Source organism: Podarcis raffonei, chromosome 2, assembly GCF_027172205.1.
Source record: "Podarcis raffonei isolate rPodRaf1 chromosome 2, rPodRaf1.pri, whole genome shotgun sequence".
Classification (NCBI taxonomy): Eukaryota; Metazoa; Chordata; class Lepidosauria; order Squamata; family Lacertidae; genus Podarcis; species Podarcis raffonei.
In genome coordinates this window covers 69,470,225-69,493,768 of record NC_070603.1, presented here as the reverse complement: position 1 = coordinate 69,493,768, position 23,544 = coordinate 69,470,225, and the positions used below count along the sequence as shown (strand labels likewise).

The window sequence follows — 23,544 nt, the reverse complement described above, 5'->3', positions numbered from 1 at the left end:
GGGTTGTTTCTGGGTGTCCCTAACACTTCCGTCCCCTTCTTACTCTTAAAAAGGGACCTCTTCTCCCCTTGGGGTGCTGACATGGCAAGAATGTCATAGAGCTGTTTCCTCAGCTCTTAAGACCTTACTCCACTGACACCGCTTCTCATTTTTCCATTCCACATTGGACTAGGAGGAGAGGTCTTTGCCCTGAGGAGCAGAAACATTACTGAGCAAACATGTGCCATACGGCCTTCCCTCAAACAAAAAAAAAGGGTTGCCACCGTTCTGAAGAGAGGCCGGAACATCTCTTACCCACAACAGAGATGGTGAAGTTGCGCAGGCTTTCCCCGGTGCTCTGCGCTCGGCAGGAGTACAGGCCCGAATCTTCATAGGTGGCTTCCACAATCTCCAGCATGCTCTGCCGCATGTGGATGCGCCCACTTGGGAAAAGCTGCTTGGCTTCCTTATACCATATGATCGCAAGGCTGTGGTTGGTGCTGCAGTAGAGCTTCAGCAGACTCCCCGGGTCCAGTAGCAGGTGCTCCTCCTCTGTCTCCAGCATGTGGCTGTCAAGCATCTCTGTCCAACGCAAAAAGAGGGTCAGTGCAAATGACAGTGTGAGCTCACTTTAGAAACAGCGCATGTTTAACACCTGTAACTCAAATGCTCTGGAATATGGGATAAGTAGGGGCTCCCTTTACCCCAGACAGATGCTAGAAGACACCAACATATAACCCCCATTTCCTCCCTGGACCACCAGAAGGCATGCTTGAAAGTGTTGGAGCATGAGAAGAGTGACCCTCTAGGAGATGGTTGAATGGGTTGGTCTCACAGGCTTCTGGCTGTCCTGTGCACAAGAACAACCAGCCACCAACTGTGCCACCCCAAGGGCACCCAAAGGGCAAATGCCAGAGCTCAAGGCTGCCTGAATTCTCCATCCTCTGACCTGGAAGCTTCATCAACCTTTCCCACACGGAACAGGATTGGTTTTTTCATTTGGGAGAGGAAAGTACTCTGCATATACATGGCAGCAACCATTTTACGTGCGTCCGATTGATGTGTGACCGTGCGCACACTCATCGCCGCAGACCCGGAAGTGGCCTGGAAATGGGGCACAACAGAGTGGGGCAGGCTTATGCTCGCTCTGCCGATGTACGCAGGCACCAGGAATTCAACCCCCCCGTGGAAACAGAGAGTTGCCAGTATGCCCATAACTTTTGCTGTCTCACTTGTTCTCAGAACACAAGTCAGTCGAGCCCCTTACAGGCGGATCTTCAATGTTCCCATAGTGGGCTAGCACTTGGAAGCTGATCCAATTTGGGAGTGTCTGTGCACTAAGCAGACCTGATCAACAGGAGAGCAGCTTGCTCTGGAGCAGAAATGGGAAGGTCTGGAGTAAGGGGGGGGGGAGGGGAAATTGGACTTTGCCTCAACTAGAAATATTAGTGATTTGGGCAGGGGAGCTCTATGTGGAATATTTTCACCTTCAACATGAAAAGTGAAACACTTCTCGAACCTGTGTTTTAAAATTGTTACACAGGCAGAATTATTAGATCCAAGATTTTAAAGGAGTGGTGCCACTTTCGACTGAATTACTAAAGAAGCAACACTGCAAGTTCAAACTCTCAAATGCTTCACAAAACAGAACGTGATCAGGTATTTGATGCAGGAGGGCAATCTGGGAACCTATGGAGCCCATCGCTTCTGCAACATGGTGGCGAGGCATTTGCACAACAAAGTATCTGACGTTTCCTGCTTCAGATTTCTGTATCTTCTACATTGGGAAATAAACTGCTGTTTGTATGTGGAAATACACACAGAACTAGCAGCAAAACTGTGTTGAGCTTTTCGCTTCAATTCCTGCAATTTTTCTGTTTTCTGAATATGACACTCAAAGTAATTGAGAGAGCGGTTGCTGAACAGCTTGGTAGGTTTCTGGAGGAAACATTGGCTTTAGATCCATTTCAGTCCGGTTTCCGTCCTGGTTTTGGGACCGAGACGGCTCTGGTTGCCCTAACAGATGATCTCTGTAGACAGCTGGATCGAGGTGGGTCAGGACTGGTGATCCTTTTAGATTTGTCAGCAGCCTTTGACATGATTGATCATGATTTTCTGGACCACCGCCTCGCAGACGTGGGGATACAGGGCATAGCCCGTAACTGGTTGTGCTCTTTTATCTCTGGTCGGGGAAAGAGGGTGGGACTAGGGAGTGAAATGTCATCGCGCCACTCCTTGGTGTGTGGAGTGCCGCAGGGCACAATCCTCTCCCCAATGCTTTTTAACATCTTTATCCCAGATCTTGCCCAGATTATCCGGAGCTTTGGGCTGGGCTGTCACCAATATGCTGATGACACTCAGCTCTATCTGCTGATGGATGGCCACACCGACTCGGCCCCGAACACACTGACCAGATGCTTGGAATCTGTGGCTGGATGGTTTCATGGGAGCTGATTGAAACTAAATCCTTCGAAGACAGAGGTCCTATGGCTGGGTCGGGATGGCATGGGGATGAAGAACCAACTCCCTTCTCTTGCGGGGGCCCAATTAGTGCCATTGCCTTCCGTTAAGAGTTTGGGTGTAATCCTTGACGCCTCCCTTTCTATGGAGGTGCAAGTTACAGCAACAGCCAAGGCGACATTTTTCCACCTTCGCCGCATCAAGCAGTTGGTCCCTTACCTTTCCCACCCCGGCCTGGCCACAGTGATCCATGCGATGGTCATCTCCAGGCTTGACTACTGTAATTCGCTCTACGCGGGGCTGCCCTTGAAGCTGTCCCAGAAACTCCAGCGGGTGCAGAATGCTGCAGCGAGACTCCTCACGGGGTCCTTGCCATGGGAGCATATTCACCCAGTGCTTTTCAAGCTGCGCTGGCTCCCGGTGGAGTACAGGATCAGATTTAAGGTGCTGCTTTTGACCTTTAAAGCCCTTCACGGCCTAGGATCCTCGTACCTACGGGACCGCCTCTCCTGGTATGCCCCACGGAGAGCCTCAAGGTCCATAAATAACAACACTCTAGTGGTCCTAGGCCCTAAGGAAGTTAGATTGGCTTCAACCAGAGCCAGGGCCTTTTTAACTCTGGATCCGGTCTGGTGGAACGCTCTGCCTCACGAGACCAGGGCCCTGCAGGATCTGATTTCTTTCCACAGGGCCTGTAAGACAGAGTTGTTCCACCTGGCCTTTGGCTTGGAGCCAATTTGATTCCCTCCCTCTCTTTCTTTTTTCTTTTCCTTCTCCTTCTGTGATGAGGCTACATTTTAATATTTTAATGTTTCAGTATTTTAATGTTGTATTTTTTAATTTTGTTTTTAAGTTGTAATCATTTAACTTGTTTTTATTATTGCTTGTAAGCCGCTCTGAGCCCAGCCTTGGCTGGGGAGGGCGGGGTATAAATAAAAATTATTATTATTATAATATTATTATTAAAGTAAGGTCAGAATATGGATCTTTCAGACATTGATTCTGCTTAGAGAGATGAAGTTAAGTTGTCATCAATGATATGTTATGAACTGGGATGGAAACTAATAAATAAGGACAACTTTTTATCTACAGTGACTATGACTCTTTTAACACAGCCCTGTACATATTTATTCAGTCACAAGTAAGTTTAAAGGGACTTACTCCCAGGTAAATGTGCAAACAATTGTGTATGATAATGAAATAACATTAACTTCTTCAGTATTCTGGAAATTGCAGAATGTGTCTGTCCAAATATATTGCTAGTCCTCAAACTGCATGTTACGGGTGTTTGTGTTCTCTAGAAATATGAGTTAGTTCCGTTTCTGCATGATAACGTCTAGATATTGTTTGAAAGTCCAGATAATAAAATCTATTTTTCATTTGCTCAAATGTTGATGTCATCCATTAACAACTTTTCCTATTTTCCCAACTGACAAAAAGATCTACTGTACTTGGGGTGCAACAACTGCCAATGAGAGCTGTAACCTATAGATAATACTGTTATTGCCAAGGCATTTCATATATGTACCAAACAGCAGTATTTTACATAGCAAGGTATATACAGTATATTTTACACCCTTACACCACAGTCCTATTCATGTCTACTCAGAAGTAAGTCCCAATGAGTTCAATGGGATTTACTCCCAGGTAAGTGTGTACTGTATTGCACCCTTGATCCTTGGTGGTTAGGCTCAATATTAAAGTATCACATACCCTTCAATTTCAGTTCCTCCCAAAGGAAGATCCAACTCTCCCTCCCCCACAATATGCACACGGCTTCAAGATTTCTGAAAAACTTGTTCGGGAACCTCTAGAACACCAAATTTACCAAAAACCATTAAAAGTGGGGCAGGGGCTCAGAGGAAGATTCTCCTGTTTCATCCCTGACCACTACTGACTCTGTGGGGAAACACTCCAATTTTAGGGGGATTTTAGCTTGTGCTAGAAACATTTTGTGACTGGTTGAACATAGGATGCCAGGTGTACAAAAGGCAGTGATTGTATGCAGATTCTATAAATGTTGATTTAGGCGGAGGAAGCGATATATTTGGGGCTGGTGATCACAGGGTGTTGGCAGCAAGCGACTGCTTAAGACCGAGACAGAGAAAGAATGAGTGGGATTTCTAAGGACTAGGTAGAAATCGCTAAAAGTATGGACTACAGTTTGAGGGGAAATGCAGTCACAATGCGTGCTCCCCCCCCCCACCTGCCACCTTCCTGGGGATCCTCTGAGCCCAGCTCACAAGCCCCTTTGTCCAGCGCCCCCTCCTTTGCCTCTTGTTCTGCGGAGCAATGATGTCATCAAAGCCCCTCTCCTGCCAGTCCTGGACAGGAGAAAGGATCCTGGCGGACACTGATGCATGACTTCTCTGCTTAGCTCTCCCTCTCTCCCCCGGCACCACATCCCACCCCGCCCCTTCTCTCTCTGTGGGGGCCCTCGATTGAGTGGTCACTCTCAGCGCCCAGAGTGACTGTTTTGACAGATTCCAAAATGAACATGTCAGGAAGCCCGCGACCGCTGCCCCTCCCCCCCAGAGCCCCTCTCCCCCAATCACCATTGTCCCAGCCATACTGCTCCTTTCCCGTGCTCTCTCTGCCCCGACTTACAATAGGGGCCAGTCCCCCTTTCAGCAGACGGGGCTCTGCCTTTGCAGGATTGGGCGAACGGTCATGGGGGGGGGGAGAGCCGGAAGGATGGGAATGAGATAAGCAGCCTCCCCTCCACCCTCTTCGCCAACCGGAGACTCATTTCCCCTCTCCCCTTTTCATTTAGCTCCATTCCTCCTGCTCGCTTCTCTCATGCTCAACACAAAAGGCCTTCCCTCCCCCCCCTCCCCATGGCATGAGTGGGAGTGAGAGGTTTCACACTCAGCTGACTCCACAACTTCCCACCTCCCTGTTTGTCTAACCTGGATTTGAACTATAATTGCTTTGGTGACCCATCCTCCTTCTCCAAAGTTAGCCTGGGTTGCGTGGGAGCCCTGCCAGCTCCCCCTTCTCCCCACCCCTCCCCACAATGCCTCGAACCAGCTCAGGCACAAACCAGACCCATTCTCCCAAGTTTGACTGATGCTAGGTCTTCCCAGCTGATGAATGCTGGCCTCCCTTCATGATGCTCTGGGACAGAACTCTGGGTGGGAGGTGGGTGGGGTACCCTGATAGGAAAATGCTGCCAACCAGAAGAGACAGCCATGAGAATGCTGTTATCATCCACCATTCACCATCACTGTCCCTCCAGAGGCCAAGGTAACCCTGCAAATCTTGGACAGCAAAGATTCTTCTTTCCATCCTGAACCTTGGAGCTTCTTCATTTTAAAACAAACAAACAGCCATACTGGGCAGCTTCAGATGGCAGCTGGGTTAGATGCTACTTGGAAACTTCTAAGGAAAAAAAGGTGTGTGTGTAGGGGGACTCCATAGACACATCTATTCCCAATTTAGGGAAACTCTTGCACAACCAGGACTGGGAGGCTTTGAATCAGCAACTAATGCAACCTTGTGAATGTAACTACCTGGAGTGGACATCTCGCTTGCTTGCCTTCATCACTGACCCTGAGAATATGCTCCTGTGCAGAGACGGGGGGGGGGGGATATGTTCCCCACAGCTGTTCTTTACTACCGAAGCACTTAATGTAATTGCCAAGGGTAATTTAAGAGTTTTCTACGAATATGGCTTCAGACCGAGAAAACCATTCTGATTGGAAGGGAAGCAAGCCCCCACCTTTAGGAGAGCTTTAAATAGATACAGAGCCCATTTGATTAGGAGTCTTTTAAGAGACCCATAGAGCAAGCAGAGGCAGTTTCCAGAGTAGCATTTCAGAGGGCGAAGAGTGTTCAAACAACAAAGTTTGCATCCTGAACAAATCTGGAAAAGATTTCCAACTGGAGGACCAGATGGCGAAGATACCATCGTTTCTCTACCCTTTGTCAAAATCGCACTTGAGAATAGCTCACTTTAATTCACTGAAGGGTCTGCATCCTTCTAAACAGTTTGGTGGGCCTCTTGCCCCCATGAGAAAAATCAGGAACAAATATGGAGCCTCCCAGTTCCGCAGGTATAACTTGCACAAAGGGTGAAGATACGCTAAAGGTGTCTTCTAAAGGTTCTAGGTTTAGCCCTGCCTCCTGTGTGACACAGCTCCTCCTCTCCCAGGGGATAAACATCAGAAGTGGGGGGAGCCTGCCCTTGGACCATGGGGTTCTAGGTCACATGGGAAGCCTCACATGCCAAACAGGCTCCCCACTTCAGAAGTTTATGGCTCAGCATGGCAGGAGAAACCACAAAACTTTAGGGATGGGGCTAAACATGCAACCCTGTAGCCACTTTCACAATGCTTCCTTCCTTCACAGAGTAGTATCTGAAGAGCGCTTAAGGGAATCTAAATACTAACACCTGGGAAAAACACCCGGTCAAATTGACTTCAAGGAATTTCAAGTGCTAATACATAGGATAGGCATTTGAAGCCCCTGTCCAGAACATCACCCCCACTTTTCATCACCCACCTTTTTCTCTTGAGTATATATGGTGCCTTCTGAAAACAGAATACAGAGAATAGCCTATATGCCAACGGCTACAATAAGCTTAAGCCCACTCCCCAGGTAGCCAGGTAGGTGATGGTAGAGCATTACAGTGCTCAGGGTGACAGCAGGAGCAGGGGCACCTAGGCACAAATAACAATATCCCCATCTGTTTGGTGGCAGGGCCAATAGCAGGATAAATGCCTTTTCTCAGGCATGAGGGATGGTGCCAAGTCCCTGGCTTGGCATTTTACCCTCACTCTGCCAGAGGATGCTGAAAGTACAAAGCTAGACCGAAGGATCAGCAGTCCTAGCAAATTTGAGTACTCGGAAGGGGCCAGTCATCAAAAACGCAGACCACATTGGCCAAATAACAAAACCAAACTACACAAATTCCAAATGTTGCCTTTATTACAGGGTTTATCTGACAAGTGGAATGCCTGCATTGTGTGTCTGGCTCCCTTGCAAGGGCTCCACAAAGCAGAACTGCAGTTATTTTGACAAAACACCAGATCAGACAACTTGTACAAGCGACATCAACCCTGCTATATATGTCTAACAACGTATTTGTACTATACTCCTATCATACACAAATCCATACACAGCTGTTTGGCTGCGCTTAGTTCCGTCTTGTAGTTACCTACTTAAAACTGATAAACACAATAAAGGACTAGACAATCAGGAGGGGGGAAATGAAACTAGACCCAAGGGAGAACTTTGGTCCTGGTTTGTAAAGCAGGAAAGCACAAGACAGAGACACCCAGGGCAGCCAAGGGGAAATTAGGCCCTATCAAGACCTTGCTCTCACAGGCTGGTTACTATGGAAAAATCTTCCCCTTCCCTGGCACAAAGTGTTCCCAGGGAATTCGGGCTAATCTGGAGGAAATTGGTATTTAGATTGTGCCTTAATGTACAAGTAGTCTCTGTTTGAGGCTGGGATCTCTTATACGCTGGAGCACAAAGCAAACACCTATGTGAGCGCTCTTTGTGCCCCCTCCACCAGCACAAGGACAGCCTTTCAAACTGTACTTTCGACTCTGCAGCCATCACCGCTGCCTGCGCTCTGTGTAAGCGCAAGGAAGGGGTGGAGGGAAGGAAGAAGCTGGGAACTCAAAAGCACCGTGAGCCATTCTGATTGATTCCAAGCCGATGCCGCCGCCTACACACACCACACCAGAATAGGGTGGACGTGCTGAACACACAGAGAAGTTAAGGCTAGCAGGTTGGAGGAGAGCAGGCTTGCAACACACTGAGGCACTACACGTATAACACGAATTAGGCCAGTGTAGATGGTGTATTGGATGTGGGAGGGCTGGTTTCCATCTCTGCCATGGATCTCTCTCTCTCTCTCTCTGTATTCCCATGTCACGGCAAACACAGGAGAAGACCATACAAGCCTCAGAAAATGAAAAGTGTCCTATAAACACCAAACAGTCATAGCCCCTGAATAGATGGCCACCCTGACTCTTGCACCCAAACACACCCTAATCTTTCTGCTCACCTGGTTTCATCATTCCTTCAGCAGAAGCAGCTGCCCAAGCACATGTTGTTGCCACTGCCAGGAACCTGAGAAGGCCACACAGCAGGGCTGTCATCCTGTTGTCTCTTCTTGTCCCGCAGCTCCCACTTGGATCCTCCAAGCCTAGATTGAGAAGGGAAAGGGGTTGTCACTCCATTGAGTTTTCCATTGCAGTGCAGAACGATTGTGTATCCTATGTCCACAACCATCTAGAACTCCCAATAATACATTGGGGAAGAGGTAGTTATTAAGACAGCAGTACCTGTAGCCATTCTAGGCTGCTGGACATTTTTTTTGGAAGGAGGGAGTTGATTTGCCAATCAGCACAGAAGAATCTGTTTGCAACAATCCCAGAATATGCCCAGTTCTGCTCGTGAGTGAGCCATTGTACCTCAGTGGTAAAGCCCAGCAGCACCAAGTAGGGCTAGGAGAGGTTTCTGTCTGAAACCCTGAAGAGATGCTGCCAGTCAGTGTAGACAATACTGAGCCAGAGGAACCAGTGGGTCTGACTTTGTAAAAGGCAGCTTCCTATGAGATGCTGATGTGAAACAAATTCATTTCCTGGATAGAACACTGCCTACAGCATTGCACTAGAATTCTACAACCCTCATCTTGAGTATGAGGTGGCCTCCCAGGGAGATGCACTACAGAGGCTGGGTGTCACCTAGCCAGCTCTTCATGGCCAAAGTCCACCAGATCATGTTAAGATACTTCCTACCTGGAAAAGACAGCCCCCATGGATAAAAAATGTAAATAAATAAATCAGGATTCTTGGCCTTTGGCATGACCCTGCCATCACAACTTGCTGGCCAGCTCCTGCTCCTATGCCTTTCTTCCCCCCAAATCTCAATGGTACAACCTTCTCATGCACTTTGATAATGACCCAAGGAGCAGAACAAACCATGGGGTGGGGAGGAGAAGAAGAAATACAAGTGGGCAGCGAAAGGAATTCTCGTGCAAGACGAAAGCGAGTTTAAGTTTGAACACGTGGTGCTTATTGGTAATAAACTCACGGCCGCAGCGTGCGTGCGTAAAGGCACTTCCACTGCCCAGCTGCACACAGTCCAAAGGAAAGTCAAGAAGCCGGTTTAAAAGTGCCGCCGAAAGCCACGAGGTTCGAGAGCACGGTTAGGAGCACAAGCCCCGTTCAATTAACGCAAGATTTCCAATTGCGCTTGCGGCCGTGGATTGGCGCGGATGGGCAGGCGCGTCCAGGGCGCGCGTGTCGGTGTGAACGGTGTGAGTGCGCCGCGCGTCTTGCGTGCAACCTGCATATCTGGGTGCCTGTTCCCTGGGAAAGGAGCGTACGTGGTGCGAGTGCAGAGAGCAGCGCCCGAGAACAGGCTCTCGGGGGGCAGCTTAATCTTTAATCCGAGCGACAAAAGAACCTCTGCGCGCCCGGACAGTTTGGTAACAGATTTACAGACCCTCCCGGTCAAAGTCCACCGCCTCCCCGGGCGCGGGGAGAACAGCCCTTCGCCCCGCCACACCCCGGGGAGCCTCCTGGGTCGCGGCGGACAAGAGACCCGGATCTCTCTCCCCGGGGGCCATTCCTAGCCCCGCAGCGGACAACGTAGACGGAGTCCACCTCACCTCTTGCCGCCGCCGCCGCCGCTTCAGCGCTGTCCCGCGGCTCCGTGCTGCGGCGCGCTTCGCCCGGGCTCCATCCCTCGCTGGGCAAGCCGGCTGGGCAAGGGAGCGAGGCTCCTCCACTCCCTCGCTCGCTCGCTCGCTCGCTCCCCGGTGCCGGCGAGTCGCGCGGAAAGTGGCCGAAGAATAAATCCGACGGCCGAGCGCGGCGGGCTCCACAAAGGTTCTTCTCCGGCTTGGTGGGAGCGATCAGCCCGGCCGCGCTCGGCTCTCTCCGCCTGCAGCCCTCGCGCCTTCTGTCGGCTCCAGCAACAGGCGCGGGGACTTTGTAGCGAAAGCTCTCGGGTTACACCCCCGCGCCGCGCGCCGCCGGCCCGCTCGGAGCCAACAATGGGCCGCGAAAAGAGCCAGGGCCGAGGGGGAGGGTCGCAGGGGCCCCGCCCCGCCCCTTGTCCCCTCCCCTCCCCCTGCGCCCTCCCCCGCCCGCGCCAGGGCCTTTTCACACTCACATTAGCTAAATTCTCTCCCCCAAAGCTCCGGCAAAGGGGATTAAGCGGAGTTCATTCTCTGCCGGGGCTTTGCTTCCTCTCTGCTGGCAGCGGTAACTGGAGACACCACTCATTAAACTCCTGCTCACAAGGAGCGCGTCGTGGAGAGGGGGGGGGCTTTCGGAAGACAGAAACGCTGCGCGGGGATGTGTGTGAAAATAATTAAAACCCCATGGAACCCGACGGGGCTGGGGCGAGGAGAGGCAAAAAAAAAAAAAAAAAAAGGATTGTGCACTGGTGTACATTCAATAAAGCGTTTCTTAACTGCCCGCCAAAAAAGCAAGAGCTTGCATTTGTAGGCAGAATGGAGTTCTACCTGTGGAACTCACGGCTGCATGATTTTTATTAAGCAAGGGAGATAAATTCGATTCTTCTGTCTTTCTTTAAGGGTGCTGGGAATATCCAGATTACCCCTACCAACTCCATAAAGTTTCTAGGTCTGATGGTAACCAGGATCAGAGTTACACCTATTATCTGCTGCTTGTGAGAGACATGAGTGTTATCCCATATGGAGAGATAGAGGCAACACAGAAAAGAAGCTCCTCAGCTTGATGCCAGGAGGCCAGCATGTCTCTGAACGCTGCATAAAGTTTGGACCCAATTAACTACATCACTTAGCTTAGTGGGAGGATGTGTCAGACTCAGAGATGACTTGTCGCATGTTAAGCCAAAAATCATTATGGGAACTTGGAAGCAGCTGCAGTTACCAGGAAGCAAATGGTTAATATGTACGCAGGCAGCTGCACATGGACACAGCTAACTGATTCTTTCTGCAAGACCCTCTGTAACCCAACCAGGAATTCTAGGCTTTGGCAAGGAAGGGCTGGGAGAGTAAGTTCTGGTGGGGAAAAGATGCATAGAAGTTGTTTTAGTGCAGAGCTCAACACACACAAGAGCATTGTGTGTCAGAGCGTGTGAAGAATGCTTCCCCATTATTACAGCTACAATATAAGCGACTGTGTCTAGCTTAGTTGGAGTCGAAAGTGTGGTTTTTACTTTCAAGCTTTGGGCCTTCTTTCTTAAAGTGGTGTTGTGAGATATACCTCTAACCTGCACCAAGGCTCTCATCATCCCTTGCCATTTGGCCATGCTAGCTGGGGCTAAAGGAATTTGGAGTCCAACATCAACCAGAGGGCCACAGGTACCCCACCCCTGATCTACAGGATCACAAATTGAATAATAGATTTGTAGAGTTGGAAGGGACCTTAAGAGCCATCTCGTCCAACCCCCTGCAATACAGGAATCTCAGCTAAAGCATCCATGACAGATGGCCATCCAACCTCTGCTTAAAACCTCCAAGGAAGGAGAGTCCACAACCTCCTGAGGGAGTCGGCTGAATAATACTTCCCTTGATCTGGACACTATACATCTGCTGACACAGCCTAGAATAGCACTAGCTTTCTTTGCTGCTGTATCACATTGTTATTTAAAATTCATCTATTGATAAGTGCATCACATTACCAACATTACCAATATCTTTGTTTCTGGCAGCACACATTATCCCCTCATTCAAAAATCTGGATTGGGCAAAATTTGTTTTGATTCTGATGGGCATATATTGAGAGGATGATGCTTTAAAACAGGGGTTGGCAAGGTTTACCGGCCATGGGCCGGATCACTCCCATGGAGATCGTCTGTGGGCTGGACTGGTGCAGCGCAATGCCGGAAATCGCATCTGCACCTGTCTGCGGCGCCGAAAATTACTTCTGCACATGCCCAGATGCCAGAAATCGCACCTGCGCAGAAGTGATTTTTGGCATCTGGACATGCGCAGACGCCATTTCCGGCGCCACTCAGCGAGTCCCCGCGCCGTGCTGGTTTAGCGCAGCACACAGGGGACCTGCTGAGCGGGCGGCTCGGTTTGGGGGCAGCTCGTGGGCCGGTAAAACGGTTCTTCATGGGCCGCACGTTGCCGACCCCTGCTTTAAAAAGAACGTAAGAGCCTACTGGATCAGGTCAATGACCCATCCAGTTTAGCATCCTCTTTTTGCAGTGGCCAACCAGATGCCTATGGGAAACCCAAAAGCAGCCCCTGAGCACAACTGCCCTCTTCTCACTTGTGATTTCCAGCACCTGGCATTCAGAAACATACCACATTCGACAGTGGAGGCTGAACAGTGCCTGCATGGTTAGCTGCCACCAAAAGCCTTCTTTTTAATGGTTTCCTACCCCACCTTTTGGAGAATATACCCTTCCAAGGCAGATTCAAAGAAATCAGTTTAAAAAACATTACTATTCCTGTTATACAAAATAATGGGGGGGGGGGTTACAATGTTAAAGCAGCAATGGAAAATACCGTATTTTTTGCTCCATAACACTCACTTTTTTCCTCCTAGAAAGTAAGGGGAAATGTCTGTGCGTGTTATGGTGCGAATGCCTACAGATGGCGGGGGGATCTGCTGCAGTCGTGAGCAGAGGATCCATGGTTCCCCTTCCTTCCCTCCTCCGTGGCTTGCTTTGAAACAGCAAAGCGGGAGAAGAGCCGCTGAGTGGGGAGGAGAGAGGGACAGAGAGCCTGCTTGCTTTAAAGGAGCAAAGCAGGAGAGGACAGGAGCCTTCTCCTCTTATACCCCTCTTCTGCATTATTAGCAGCATCCTTCTCCACCCACCCCACGCGTGCTCCTTGTCCCTTGAGTGCTTTTCCTTCCCTCCCCACTTAAAACATGGTTACAAAGCACGGATCCACATGGATCCTAAGGATTTTTGCACTGGGTCACCCCAAATTCACCATCAGATCACATAGCATGTCCGTGGCTACAGCTTGCACCAAAAAAATCACGCACCCACTGTTGCCTGGGGCCGCAGTGGTGCAAAAACATGGTTACAAAGCATGGATCCACATGGATCCTCAGGATTTTTTCATTGGGCTACCCCAAACTCACCGTCAGATCACATGTCTGTGGCCACAGCATGAACCACAAAAATCATACATCCACTGTTTCGTTTAGAATATTTTTTTTTCTTGTTTTCCTCCTCTAAAAACTATGTGCGTGTTATGGTCGGGTGCGTGTTATAGAGCGAAAAATACGGTAGTTCTTTAGACACAACCACCATAAAATCATCCATGTGTAGACTGCATTTTTTAATATATAAAAAGCATTATGTGTGGTCCTAAAGAACAATGGAGAGGTGTGCATATGAATTTTCCTAGAAAGAGAGTTGCAGAGAAACTGGGACTACTACCAGAAAGAAGTCCCTGTCCTTGGCACTTCTGGAATAGCTCAGTCAGTAAAGCGTGAGACTCGGGGCATGGGTTCAAGCCCCAAGTTGGACAAAATATTCCTGCATTTCAGGACCCTCATGGTCCCTTTCAACTCTACAATTCTATGATTCTCTAGACTCACCAACCTAACCACTTTCAGCAGTGGACCAGAGAGATACCTGCATTAGATGACCCTTATGGTCCCTTCCAACTATGGGATTCTATGTTACTCACCAAACTAACCACTTTCCGTGGTAGGCCAGAAAGATGGTCTCAGATGCTGAGCTGTAAGAACCATCCTACACTTGGGGTCTATGGCCAGGTGCTAATAATCTGGGATTCAGATGCATGTTTGGAAAGGGAAACAATGGGATGACAGTGAATTATCAGACACCGCCCTCCCCCCACCACACACAATCTTTTCAAAAGAAAAAGAAAAACACCAGCAGAGGCTTTCTCTGATGCTCTATCACACCAGGAAGCCTCCAGAGGAGCCACATTGTCTGTGCTTGTTATCACAATGTGGGGACGGTTATCCACATGAAGGAATTTGCCTCATTGCTCTTCCCAAACAGCTAAGCAATGAACCATCCATATTTCTCACCCCACATCTTCCTTGTGTTATAAAAAACTAGGGTGCAGACATATAGCAGACACACACTCCACAGAAAACCAATCCTTCACCCGTCAAAATTTAGGGAATACTCCCTGAGAGAAATTACACTTTATTTTAGCACACAGAACAATCCCCAAAAAAGACATATTGGCTCTCCTAGTGACTCTAAATATTTCTTCTGCAGAAGGAAATACCTTGGAGAAACCTTTCCCAATAGTTCTATCACCCAACCTTTCCCAATAGTTCTTTCATTCAAATCCTGTCTTAAAAGCATATTTTGTGTATGAATAGGGTGGGCCTGTGACTTGGATTCAAGAACTAAAGTATTTATCATCTCAAAACAATAGCCAGACTGCCCAGGTAATGCAATCATTATCAGGTATCTTGGCAGGCAGGAGAGAAGCCTAACTCTCAATTTTTTGTGGTTGACTGCCTCTTTCTGTGATGCATGTATGATGCTTTTAGGGTGGTTCTTGGCAAAAGGGTTGGGCAATGTCTAAAGCCTTTAAAGGTTCCTGCACACTTTGTTCTTGTTCTCTCGCCTCCTTGCAAGGAAGGGGGGAGCTCTTTTGCAACAGAAAAATAAAAATCTGCTTTGCTTTCACTGGATCCTGCCTCCATCCATTCTTCTCTGACCAATCATGGACTTGGGGGACTCAGAGTCCCTTGATGGGAAGTTGGGCTGTAAAAGCCAACCCCCATTTTTCCTACAACACTCGCACTGCATTGCTTGGCAAGCACAACTTGGATGGATTCACCCAGTTTTGGGATATATATAATCTATCCAACAGCAGCTCCGAAGCTTCCAGGTTGGCTGTAGGAAACACCCTTTGGAGCAACTTGCCAATATGCTCTCTGCTGCTGCCTTTGCCCATTAGCCATTGTCTCTTGGTGGCAAACTGCAGATGGAAGCACTGGTGGGGACAGAGGGAACAGTAAGGCTGGTTAATAGAATGAGCCAGGGGCAAGCTGCCCCTCCCCTGTTTTGTCATGGAAAAGCTATCACAAGATAGCTAATTAATCAACAGCAGTGGCAGCCTCCCAACTCAGTTTTCCATGCTGAACAGGGGCTATTGAAACTGCTGATTAAATCTCTCCTTTAAAGTGAAGTTGCATCCAAACAAACTCACATTCCAAACCAACTACTCCCCCCTCCCTCCCCAGCTATTCTTCCTGGGCAGATCTTCATCTGTGGAGCATCCTCCTTTCAGGAAAAGCTTTCCATATCAATAGGCTCCCAGAATGGGGGGATTAGCTATGGCTCCCCAGTCCCCAGGTAACTGTGGCCTTTGGGCTTAGTGGATGAGCTTGCTTGCCGCACAGCCTTCCTTGGGTTTTCTTCCTTCCTTTCATAAAGGGTAAGAGCAACTGGCGCAATAGTTTTACCTGGGGTATAATATGGGGAAGATGCCCTCCACCCCTTTACACCCTCTTGAGATCAGGGAAGGGTTGTATTCAGTCAGAGATAGCTCAGTTGGTTAGAGTTTGGTGCTGATAACCACTAAGGTTGCAGGTTTGATCCCCATATGGGACAGCTGCATATTTCAGCTTTCAGGTGGTTGAACTAGATGAATCTCAGGGTTCCTTCCAACTCTATAGTCCCATGATTCTATGAAAGAGGGCAAGTGCAAACGCCTCCATCACATTATGGGTTACAAATTTTAGGTGTGTCTGTCTGTGAATTAGCATGAAACGTTAATACTGAGTCTCAACTGCATGTGTAGGTTATTGCTGTTGTTTTGCTGCAGGGTTATATACACCCTAGGAACGTGAGGTCATTTGTGCCTTTCTGTCACATGCACAGCTTCATCACCATAAACAATGACATCTTGCGTACTTTTCCAAGGGAATTCAAGGTGGCTAACAATCAGAAACTACAGTCACAAAATATAAAGCAATTCACAATAAAACATGAGCAGAAAACCCAAAACCCAATAATAATTACAAAACAGCCATCTGAACAGAAAGATCCAAATACTGTACCCTAAGGAGGAAATATTCAACCAAAGGCCTTTTTAAACAAACACATGTTCACCAGTCATCTAAAGGTGGAGCTCACTTGGCAAAGGCTTTCTACAGGGTGGGGAAAGGACAGAAAAGGCCCTAGCCAAGTAGGCCTCATAGTTGTGAGGGGTGCAGAGCTGGGGCAGGGTATCCCAAACCTGGGTCTCCAGCTGTTTTTGGACTACAGTTTCCATTATCCCTGACCACTGGTCCTGCTAGCTATAGATGATGGAAGCTGTAGTCCAAAAACAGCTGGAGACCCAAGTTTGGGAAACCCTGAGCTGGGAGATGATTGGAGCAGGTGGAAGAAGGCTGTCATTCAGTGAAACAGGTCCCAAGTGACAGAGGGCTTTGAAGACTAACAGCAGCACCTTGAAATGAGTGCAGAAACAACTCACCAGGCAATGCAGGTCACAGAAAACTGGTACAATAGACTCAGTGCCTAACACCTGTCAACATCCCACCCGCAGCATTTTCACTAGTTGCAGTTCCCAAAGGGCAGCCCTATGGAAAGTGTATTGCAGGTCACTAGGGCATGAATGACTCTAGCAAGGTCTGACATTGTCAGGAAAGGTCACAGCAAACTGGCCAAAGATTGGAAAAGGCACCCCTTACTACTAACACTACTGGCATGCCTAACAAGAGCGCCAGGCCATGGAGTATCCCCCAAGCTATGAACCTGATCTTCCAGAGGCAGCAGAACCCCTTTCGAAAGTGTAAACGCAAACCTATGGCAGATGGTTCTACTGCCAACAGCATTTCAGCTTTGTCTGGATTAATTTTCAGCTTGCTCAGTCCCATCCAGTCCTTCCTAGCTACCAAGCAGCCATTTGGCTTTTGACTGACTCCCTCAGATCTAATGAAAATGAGAGATAAGAGCTGAATGGCATCAAGTCACATGCACTGAAGACCCTGCAGGTTCAGCCCTGACATGTTGTGCAATCCATGTGTGGGTTTTAATCTCCTTTCTAAGGAGAATTGCTTTCATTGGTGGAATTATGGAACACATGAAGTGATTTTATCTGAGAGGAAGCCTGTTGGGGGAGAGGAGAGAAGGAAAATAACCCCCCTTCTTCTAGACCCTCCAGCCTAAATGTGTGATATTGGCCTCCCTGAAGCCAGAGGGCTTAGCCCTGGAATCTGCGGCCAGGGCTTAACTCTGGAACATGCGTAAAAATCATAATAATGCCTCTGAGTGCCCAATGTTGTAGTGTGTTTCTTTCACCATTGAGTAAATAAGAGCAGTCATCTGGGATTAAGAGGGAAAACACTTCCAGGTGAGACCAAATTGACTTGCAACCTCCAGCACTTTAAAACTTTGGTTTTTAACCCCTCTGTCTGGAGAGTTATCTGTTCCTCATAATCTTTTTGCTAGTAAAAATATGCTGCTAAACATGGTCTATGGAGTCAGTGGCAAAACTGCATGGCATCTTGTGCTGTCCCCCATCAACTGCTTCTAACAGGTCTAAGCCCTTGCTGCTGCTGCTGTTTTTTAAAGAGCAAAACATTTCTGGGTCTTCTGGAAGTTAAGAGCTTTCTTGATGCGAGTCCTGAACCGCAGCAGCTGCCTGATGGACATGGATAGGAGGCAGAGGGGATTGTGTAATTAGGCAGAGAAATAACAGAGGCAGAGAAGCGTATAATGTGCTCATATTCATCTCCAGGGCTTGTGTTTGCCGCTGGAAGTTCCATCGCGTCCGGACAGCAAAGCTTGCAGGCCTTGTTCTGAGGCTGCCTTCTGCATTCCAGCGTAGCCCTGTTGCTCGCATGCTTTGTCCACTAGCTCTGAGAGCAACCTGGATTTACAATGCAAATTACCCCACGGGTTATGCAAATCACGTTCTTCATAAAAGCCACATACATTGCCCTGGGGCAATCCGAGCCCATGCTTGGTTTTGCTCTGATCCCACAGGAAGTGCTGCACTGCCAGTAGGGGTCTGACACACAGAAAGCAATTCAACACAAGCGGCCCTTTATTATTATTAACAAACATTATGGCAGCTCCGAGGGGCCTCCGCTGAGATTGGCACTCAAGTGGCAGGGCACTGCATGCTACAAAGAAAGGCAAACACAATCCCTACCTCAAGGATCACGCCAGCAAAGGACAGAAAGGGGGAAGGGCAAGGGCAAGGGCTGAGCATAAACTGCGGCTCAGGGAGGGGACACACATGGGTCAGCGGACACAGGAGGTTGGGGATGGGATCCAGAAGCAAAGGAAAAGGTGGAGAGAACACCAGCCTGCAGTGTTACTCCTCGGCTTAAGCAACCCGGGTGGAAAAGCTCAAGCTATATAAACTGTTTGACACTGGCACGGCACAATCTCTCAGCAAATGCATGTTCCAAAACAAAAAGTTTATACAGTGCTAAGTGCTATAATTACTTTGAAATTCAGGAACTCTTACTCGCACGCAGACATCGGGTGCGCACATGCTCTGCCGCGCTCTCCAGAATAGAAGCACTATTTACGGAAATGTCCCAGACCCTGGGTGTTAGATAGGAGAGTGATCTGTGCAATCTCTCCGCTGGGTAGATGGTGCATGGTGGGTTGTTTTTCCTCCCTGTGATCTTTAAAGTGCTGTGGCCTGACACGCCAAAAGCACTGCAGTAAACAGCCCCTGCTTTGTTATTATTATCAGACATTATGACAGCACACAGGGCGCCATCTGGGCTTGATACGCTGCATGGGCCTCCAGTGAACTACTCTGAGGCTAAGCACAGAAAGGGCAGGAGCACACAGTCAGTCAGTGCCAGATGCAGGAACGGAGATATATATCTCCATATATATTTATATATATATCTCCCTGCATATATATATGCGCACATGCATGCCTTTTTGGGCCATAGCTTCAGCATTCCAGAATACTTTTATCCCTGCAGCACACTGCCCACTTGCAACTATTGTATCAGTTACAAAACCATTATGAACTATGTTTGTATGTTATCTTACATCACATATTATTGTCATTTCATGCATTATGTTATATTTTATTGTACTGGCATCATGGTCACTAGCTTCCACTGGGTGGAAAGGTAGGATACAAATTTAGCAAGCAAATACTCAAATGCATGGCTTCAACCGTAGCTTCTGTTCCTGAACAATACCCAGCAGTATCCTGCAAGTGCTTCCCTTTTGGTATCTATCGCAATCCTAATCTCAGACTCAAGGCTATATATTTCCAACCCTTGGCCTGCTCATGATCATATAGTTCTGCAAGATTGATGTGTGTAATGCATGCTGAGTGCCATAAGCATATCAGTCCATGGACTGGGGTCATAGTTAAACTATGGAATTCGCTCCCACAAGGAGGCAGGGATGGCTGCCCACTTAGATCGTTTTAAAATAAAACTAGAACCGTGTATGCTGCCTTCAGCTCATTGGAGTAAAAGCTGGGACATAGATGCAGTCAACCAACCAACCAACCAACCAACCAACCAACCAACCACTCCAAGCGCCATCAGGTAAAGCAGAACACAACCCTGCTTTGTCCCCTGAACATCTAGGAGAAAGGCTGGGAACACAGGAGGTTGCTCTCCACCAGATCAGCCTGCCTGTCCAGCTAGGCCAGTATCATCTCCTCCACTCCTAAGACCCAGGCAGGGTCTTAGGCTGAAGAAGTCTTTCCTCCCACCACCTGATGCCAAGTGCTGAACCTGGGACCTTTTACATGCAAAACATGGGCTCTGCCAGTGAGCTATTTATTACTTGCAAGGAAATCTCCCTGCCCCGGTGCAAGCAAACCAGTCACACACCCCTAAATCCGCCTCTGCCTTTTCACTTTCTCTGCTCTGCTCTTGGTGTTCTGTTTTGTCCTCTATTGGGCAGGGCAGAGAACCCTATTTGCCTTATTCTCAGTGTAGAACCCATCTGATTCAGCAGCACTAAGGAGTTCATGGAATAAATCCATTTTTTCCAGCTCCTCCCAGGACAGCTATCCCTGGATGGAGGGTGGATGGGCTATGGACAGTCCATGCTGATGGGATGCACATGCCCAGGGGCCCTCTCTCCACATATTTTAGGGCTAAGGCCTAGCTTTGAAATTACATTGTGTGTTAGCTGAACCGCAGGTCACCTTGAGCTCTGCTCTAACACGTGAACATTTCGCTCCAAAGCCAATACAGTTTTCTCCAGCCTGGGAAAGAAGCTGCTACTAGCAGATCAGCAAGAAGCGTGATCTGGGAGGGAAAGAGCACACTGCTCACATTATATCTGTCTCTTTGCCTTTGCTCTGATTCAAGGTCTTGCGCATCGGGTCTACCTATCCTTCCTGTCCTTTATGGCGTGCCCTGTGGTGGAGGCAGCTTGTTTGCAAATTGCTGTTGTAAGTAGCTGGGTGTTATCACTGCCAGCAACACCATAAAGTGGCTGTGACCCTCATTAGAGGGTCTTTAAAGACTGCCATAAAAAACTAGGCAAATGTGGGAGCCTGGGGTTAAACAGCTCTAATCCCCCCACAGTAAACACATTGAGGCTGATTTCCTGTCATTGCAGTTAAAGCTCGGGAGCTCTCTGCTTGGGCTAATTGGACGCAGCAACCCCCTGGACACCACCTAGTACCATCAGGCTTGTGCCTCTAGTCCCGCCACCCAGACCAGGTTTCCCTTCCATCCTGCAGCATCTCAGCTGCTGTCGTGTAAAGCAGGGAGAAGAGCTTGCTACTTATTCTAGCACACATGCAAGGTGGCAAGAAATTTCTGTTTGGGGGTTGCTGGGATTCACATAAGCCGATCCTACGCATATTTCCTCAGGGGGGGAAACCTCTCTGGTTTTGTTCAAGCTAGCACAGTCTTGGAAGACACCATCAAAGTGATTGCTTTCTACCGATCCCTTTTCAGATGCTCAAGACTGGAGATCTCCACACCATCCATCTCCTCTCAATCTCCTCTTTTCCACTATACCTTATGAGCTGCTCAAGTTCAGGTCTTTGACATCAGCAGCATTGCAGCCTGCAAGCAAACTTCACTCAGACTTTTCTAGCTCCATCGCCTTGGTGGTGGTGGTGGTGGGACAGTGGCATAGGAGTGTCTGCCCTGAACCAAGAGCCCCGTAAGATGCCTAAGTATTTCTGCCTCCATAGAGTCAGAATTTCTACAGCTGACCAGTTTCCATCCGTACCAGGTAACAACACAACAGTCTGTGTTGAATTTGTGTTAGTCCAGGAAGTACAGTCAGGATATGAAAGACCAGCTGGACAGAATAAGAGGAACATGGAAGAGCTGCACAGGAACAGCTCCCAGGTGGAGGATCTGGACATGCACATGTTACACCTGATTCCAGCCACTTTCTGCACACCATGCATAGTCTTATACACCTTTACCACTGTCCCCTGTAAACTAAAAAGTCCCATGTGTCCTCATAGGGGAGTTAGTTCCTCCAGTTTGGATATGTAAGGGCATCTCAATCAATCAGTCAATTTATTGTGCATAGCCAAAGGCCTTTACAATGTACTGCAGAGGGCAAGACAAGGTTTTCCTCTGAAATTGCATGACATACTCTATAAAAAAATTACAGCTTAAAAAGTTTACAGTATGAAATTTTAAAATTAGAGAGCATTAACATATTTAGAAAGGAGCTTCTTAGCTGCCAGAGCAAATTTGGCTTCCAGGTGTGTAATCTGTAGATCTTTATCAGCTATATCAGCTAGGTGCTTGACTGTCACCTCCTGGGGGGAATCGGCCTGAGAGGCAGTCAAGAACAAGTGATAATTTTTTCCCCTCTGGGCATTGAATATAAGGGGCAAAGGAGCAGGTAATGTAGGACATCCTCAACCTTTTTGCATCCATAAATGCACCCATATGGGGAATTCCCAGGTATCTCCCCTCTAAATATGCTGAGGGCATCTGTTGGAACCTTAGTTCAACAAATACCCTACGCACCTGTGGGAAAGTCTGTGTCTCAAGGTAATGGTGCCTTAAGTGGTTGATCTTGATTTGGGGTACCAAATAGAATACTGGGCAGCCATAATGGATGCTCTATCTTGGTTGGTTGGCGTCCTGGTCAAAGATCCAATTTCTTAAGTCATGGGGACTGAGGGAAGGGCATCTCAGAAAGGATCCTTTCCCGGAGGTGTGGCTGTTTAAACTGAGAGTGGGCCAAAGCCCTGCCATTTTTTTTACTGTTCCCTTATCCACTGTTTTGAGAAGGCTGGGTGGGGGTGGGGACATGATTTACCGTAGCTAAAATTGTCGGAGTCAGGTGAGGCTTTCAGATTTCACAAAAGATGCCTTTGCACAATCTCTGTCTCCTTTAGTGACCTGATGTCATAGAATCATAGAATCATAGAATCATAGAGTTGGAAGAGACCACAAGGGCCATCGAGTCCAACCCCCTGCCAAGCAGGGAACACCATCAGAGCACTCCTGACATATGGTTGTCAAGCCTCTGCTTAAAGACCTCCAAAGAAGGAGACTCCACCACACTCCTTGGCAGCAAATTCCACTGTCGAACAGCTCTTACTGTCAGGAAGTTCTTCCTAATGTCCACACTCATCTTATGATGGCATACATGGTGTGGGTTGCCAAATTAAAGGAAAGCAGTAGCCTTGTTTTTCTCCCTGAGAATCCTGTGCATTTTGAATATCTGAAGTCATTGGCTCATGGACTTCTTGGGAATCAAAGAGGGGCCTTTCTAGCAGCGTAGCTAGCTGCTTGGTCGTGATGCACGCCACGTAGCCTCCAAGGAGTCTGTCCACCGCTTCCCCCTTAGCTGTAGGATGGCTGAGGTGGAGACGGTGGGCTGATGCAAGCCTCACACTATCTTGGGCAGTGCGGAGCCTGCAGGCACCGAAGCCACCGCGTAACTCCCGGGAGAGATGTGTGGCTTGGGTGCACTGCATGACCCATGATAAGTGCCACCCCCTAGTGTACCCACCCCCAACCCCTAGCTATGCATCTGGGTCTTTCAGCCTCCTAGCAGAGGATGGTTGCCACAGGAGAAAAGTGCTGCATGAATGCACCCTAGAGACATCCAGCTCCTTCATTCTTTCCTTCCTTGGTAAATTCTTTATCATTATACTCATTCTTTGTGGTGAAGTCTCAAGTAATCAAAACGTTCAAAATCTGAACAGAGTACTGCAGCTGTGGTCTAACCAGTGCTGAGCAGAACGGAACA

General features: G+C 48.3%; 1 protein-coding gene across 4 annotated transcripts in view; it reads right to left on the bottom strand.

Annotated features, from left to right (window-relative positions):
- The window catches only part of FGFR4 (fibroblast growth factor receptor 4), a 48,699-nt gene that overhangs the window by 13,082 nt on the left and 12,073 nt on the right, over positions 1 to 23,544 (bottom strand). For 2 of the 4 annotated variants that reach the window (XM_053377213.1, XM_053377214.1), the window contains exons 3-4: positions 8,459 to 8,599; positions 295 to 561 (exon numbers count right to left, since the gene is read on the bottom strand). In XM_053377213.1, coding sequence (XP_053233188.1) covers positions 295 to 561; positions 8,459 to 8,599 — 408 coding nt within the window. Of the gene's footprint in view, positions 1 to 294; positions 562 to 8,458; positions 8,600 to 10,064; positions 10,461 to 23,544 lie in introns of those variants that run through there. The other 2 variants (XM_053377216.1, XM_053377215.1) reach the window with 2 other exon arrangements.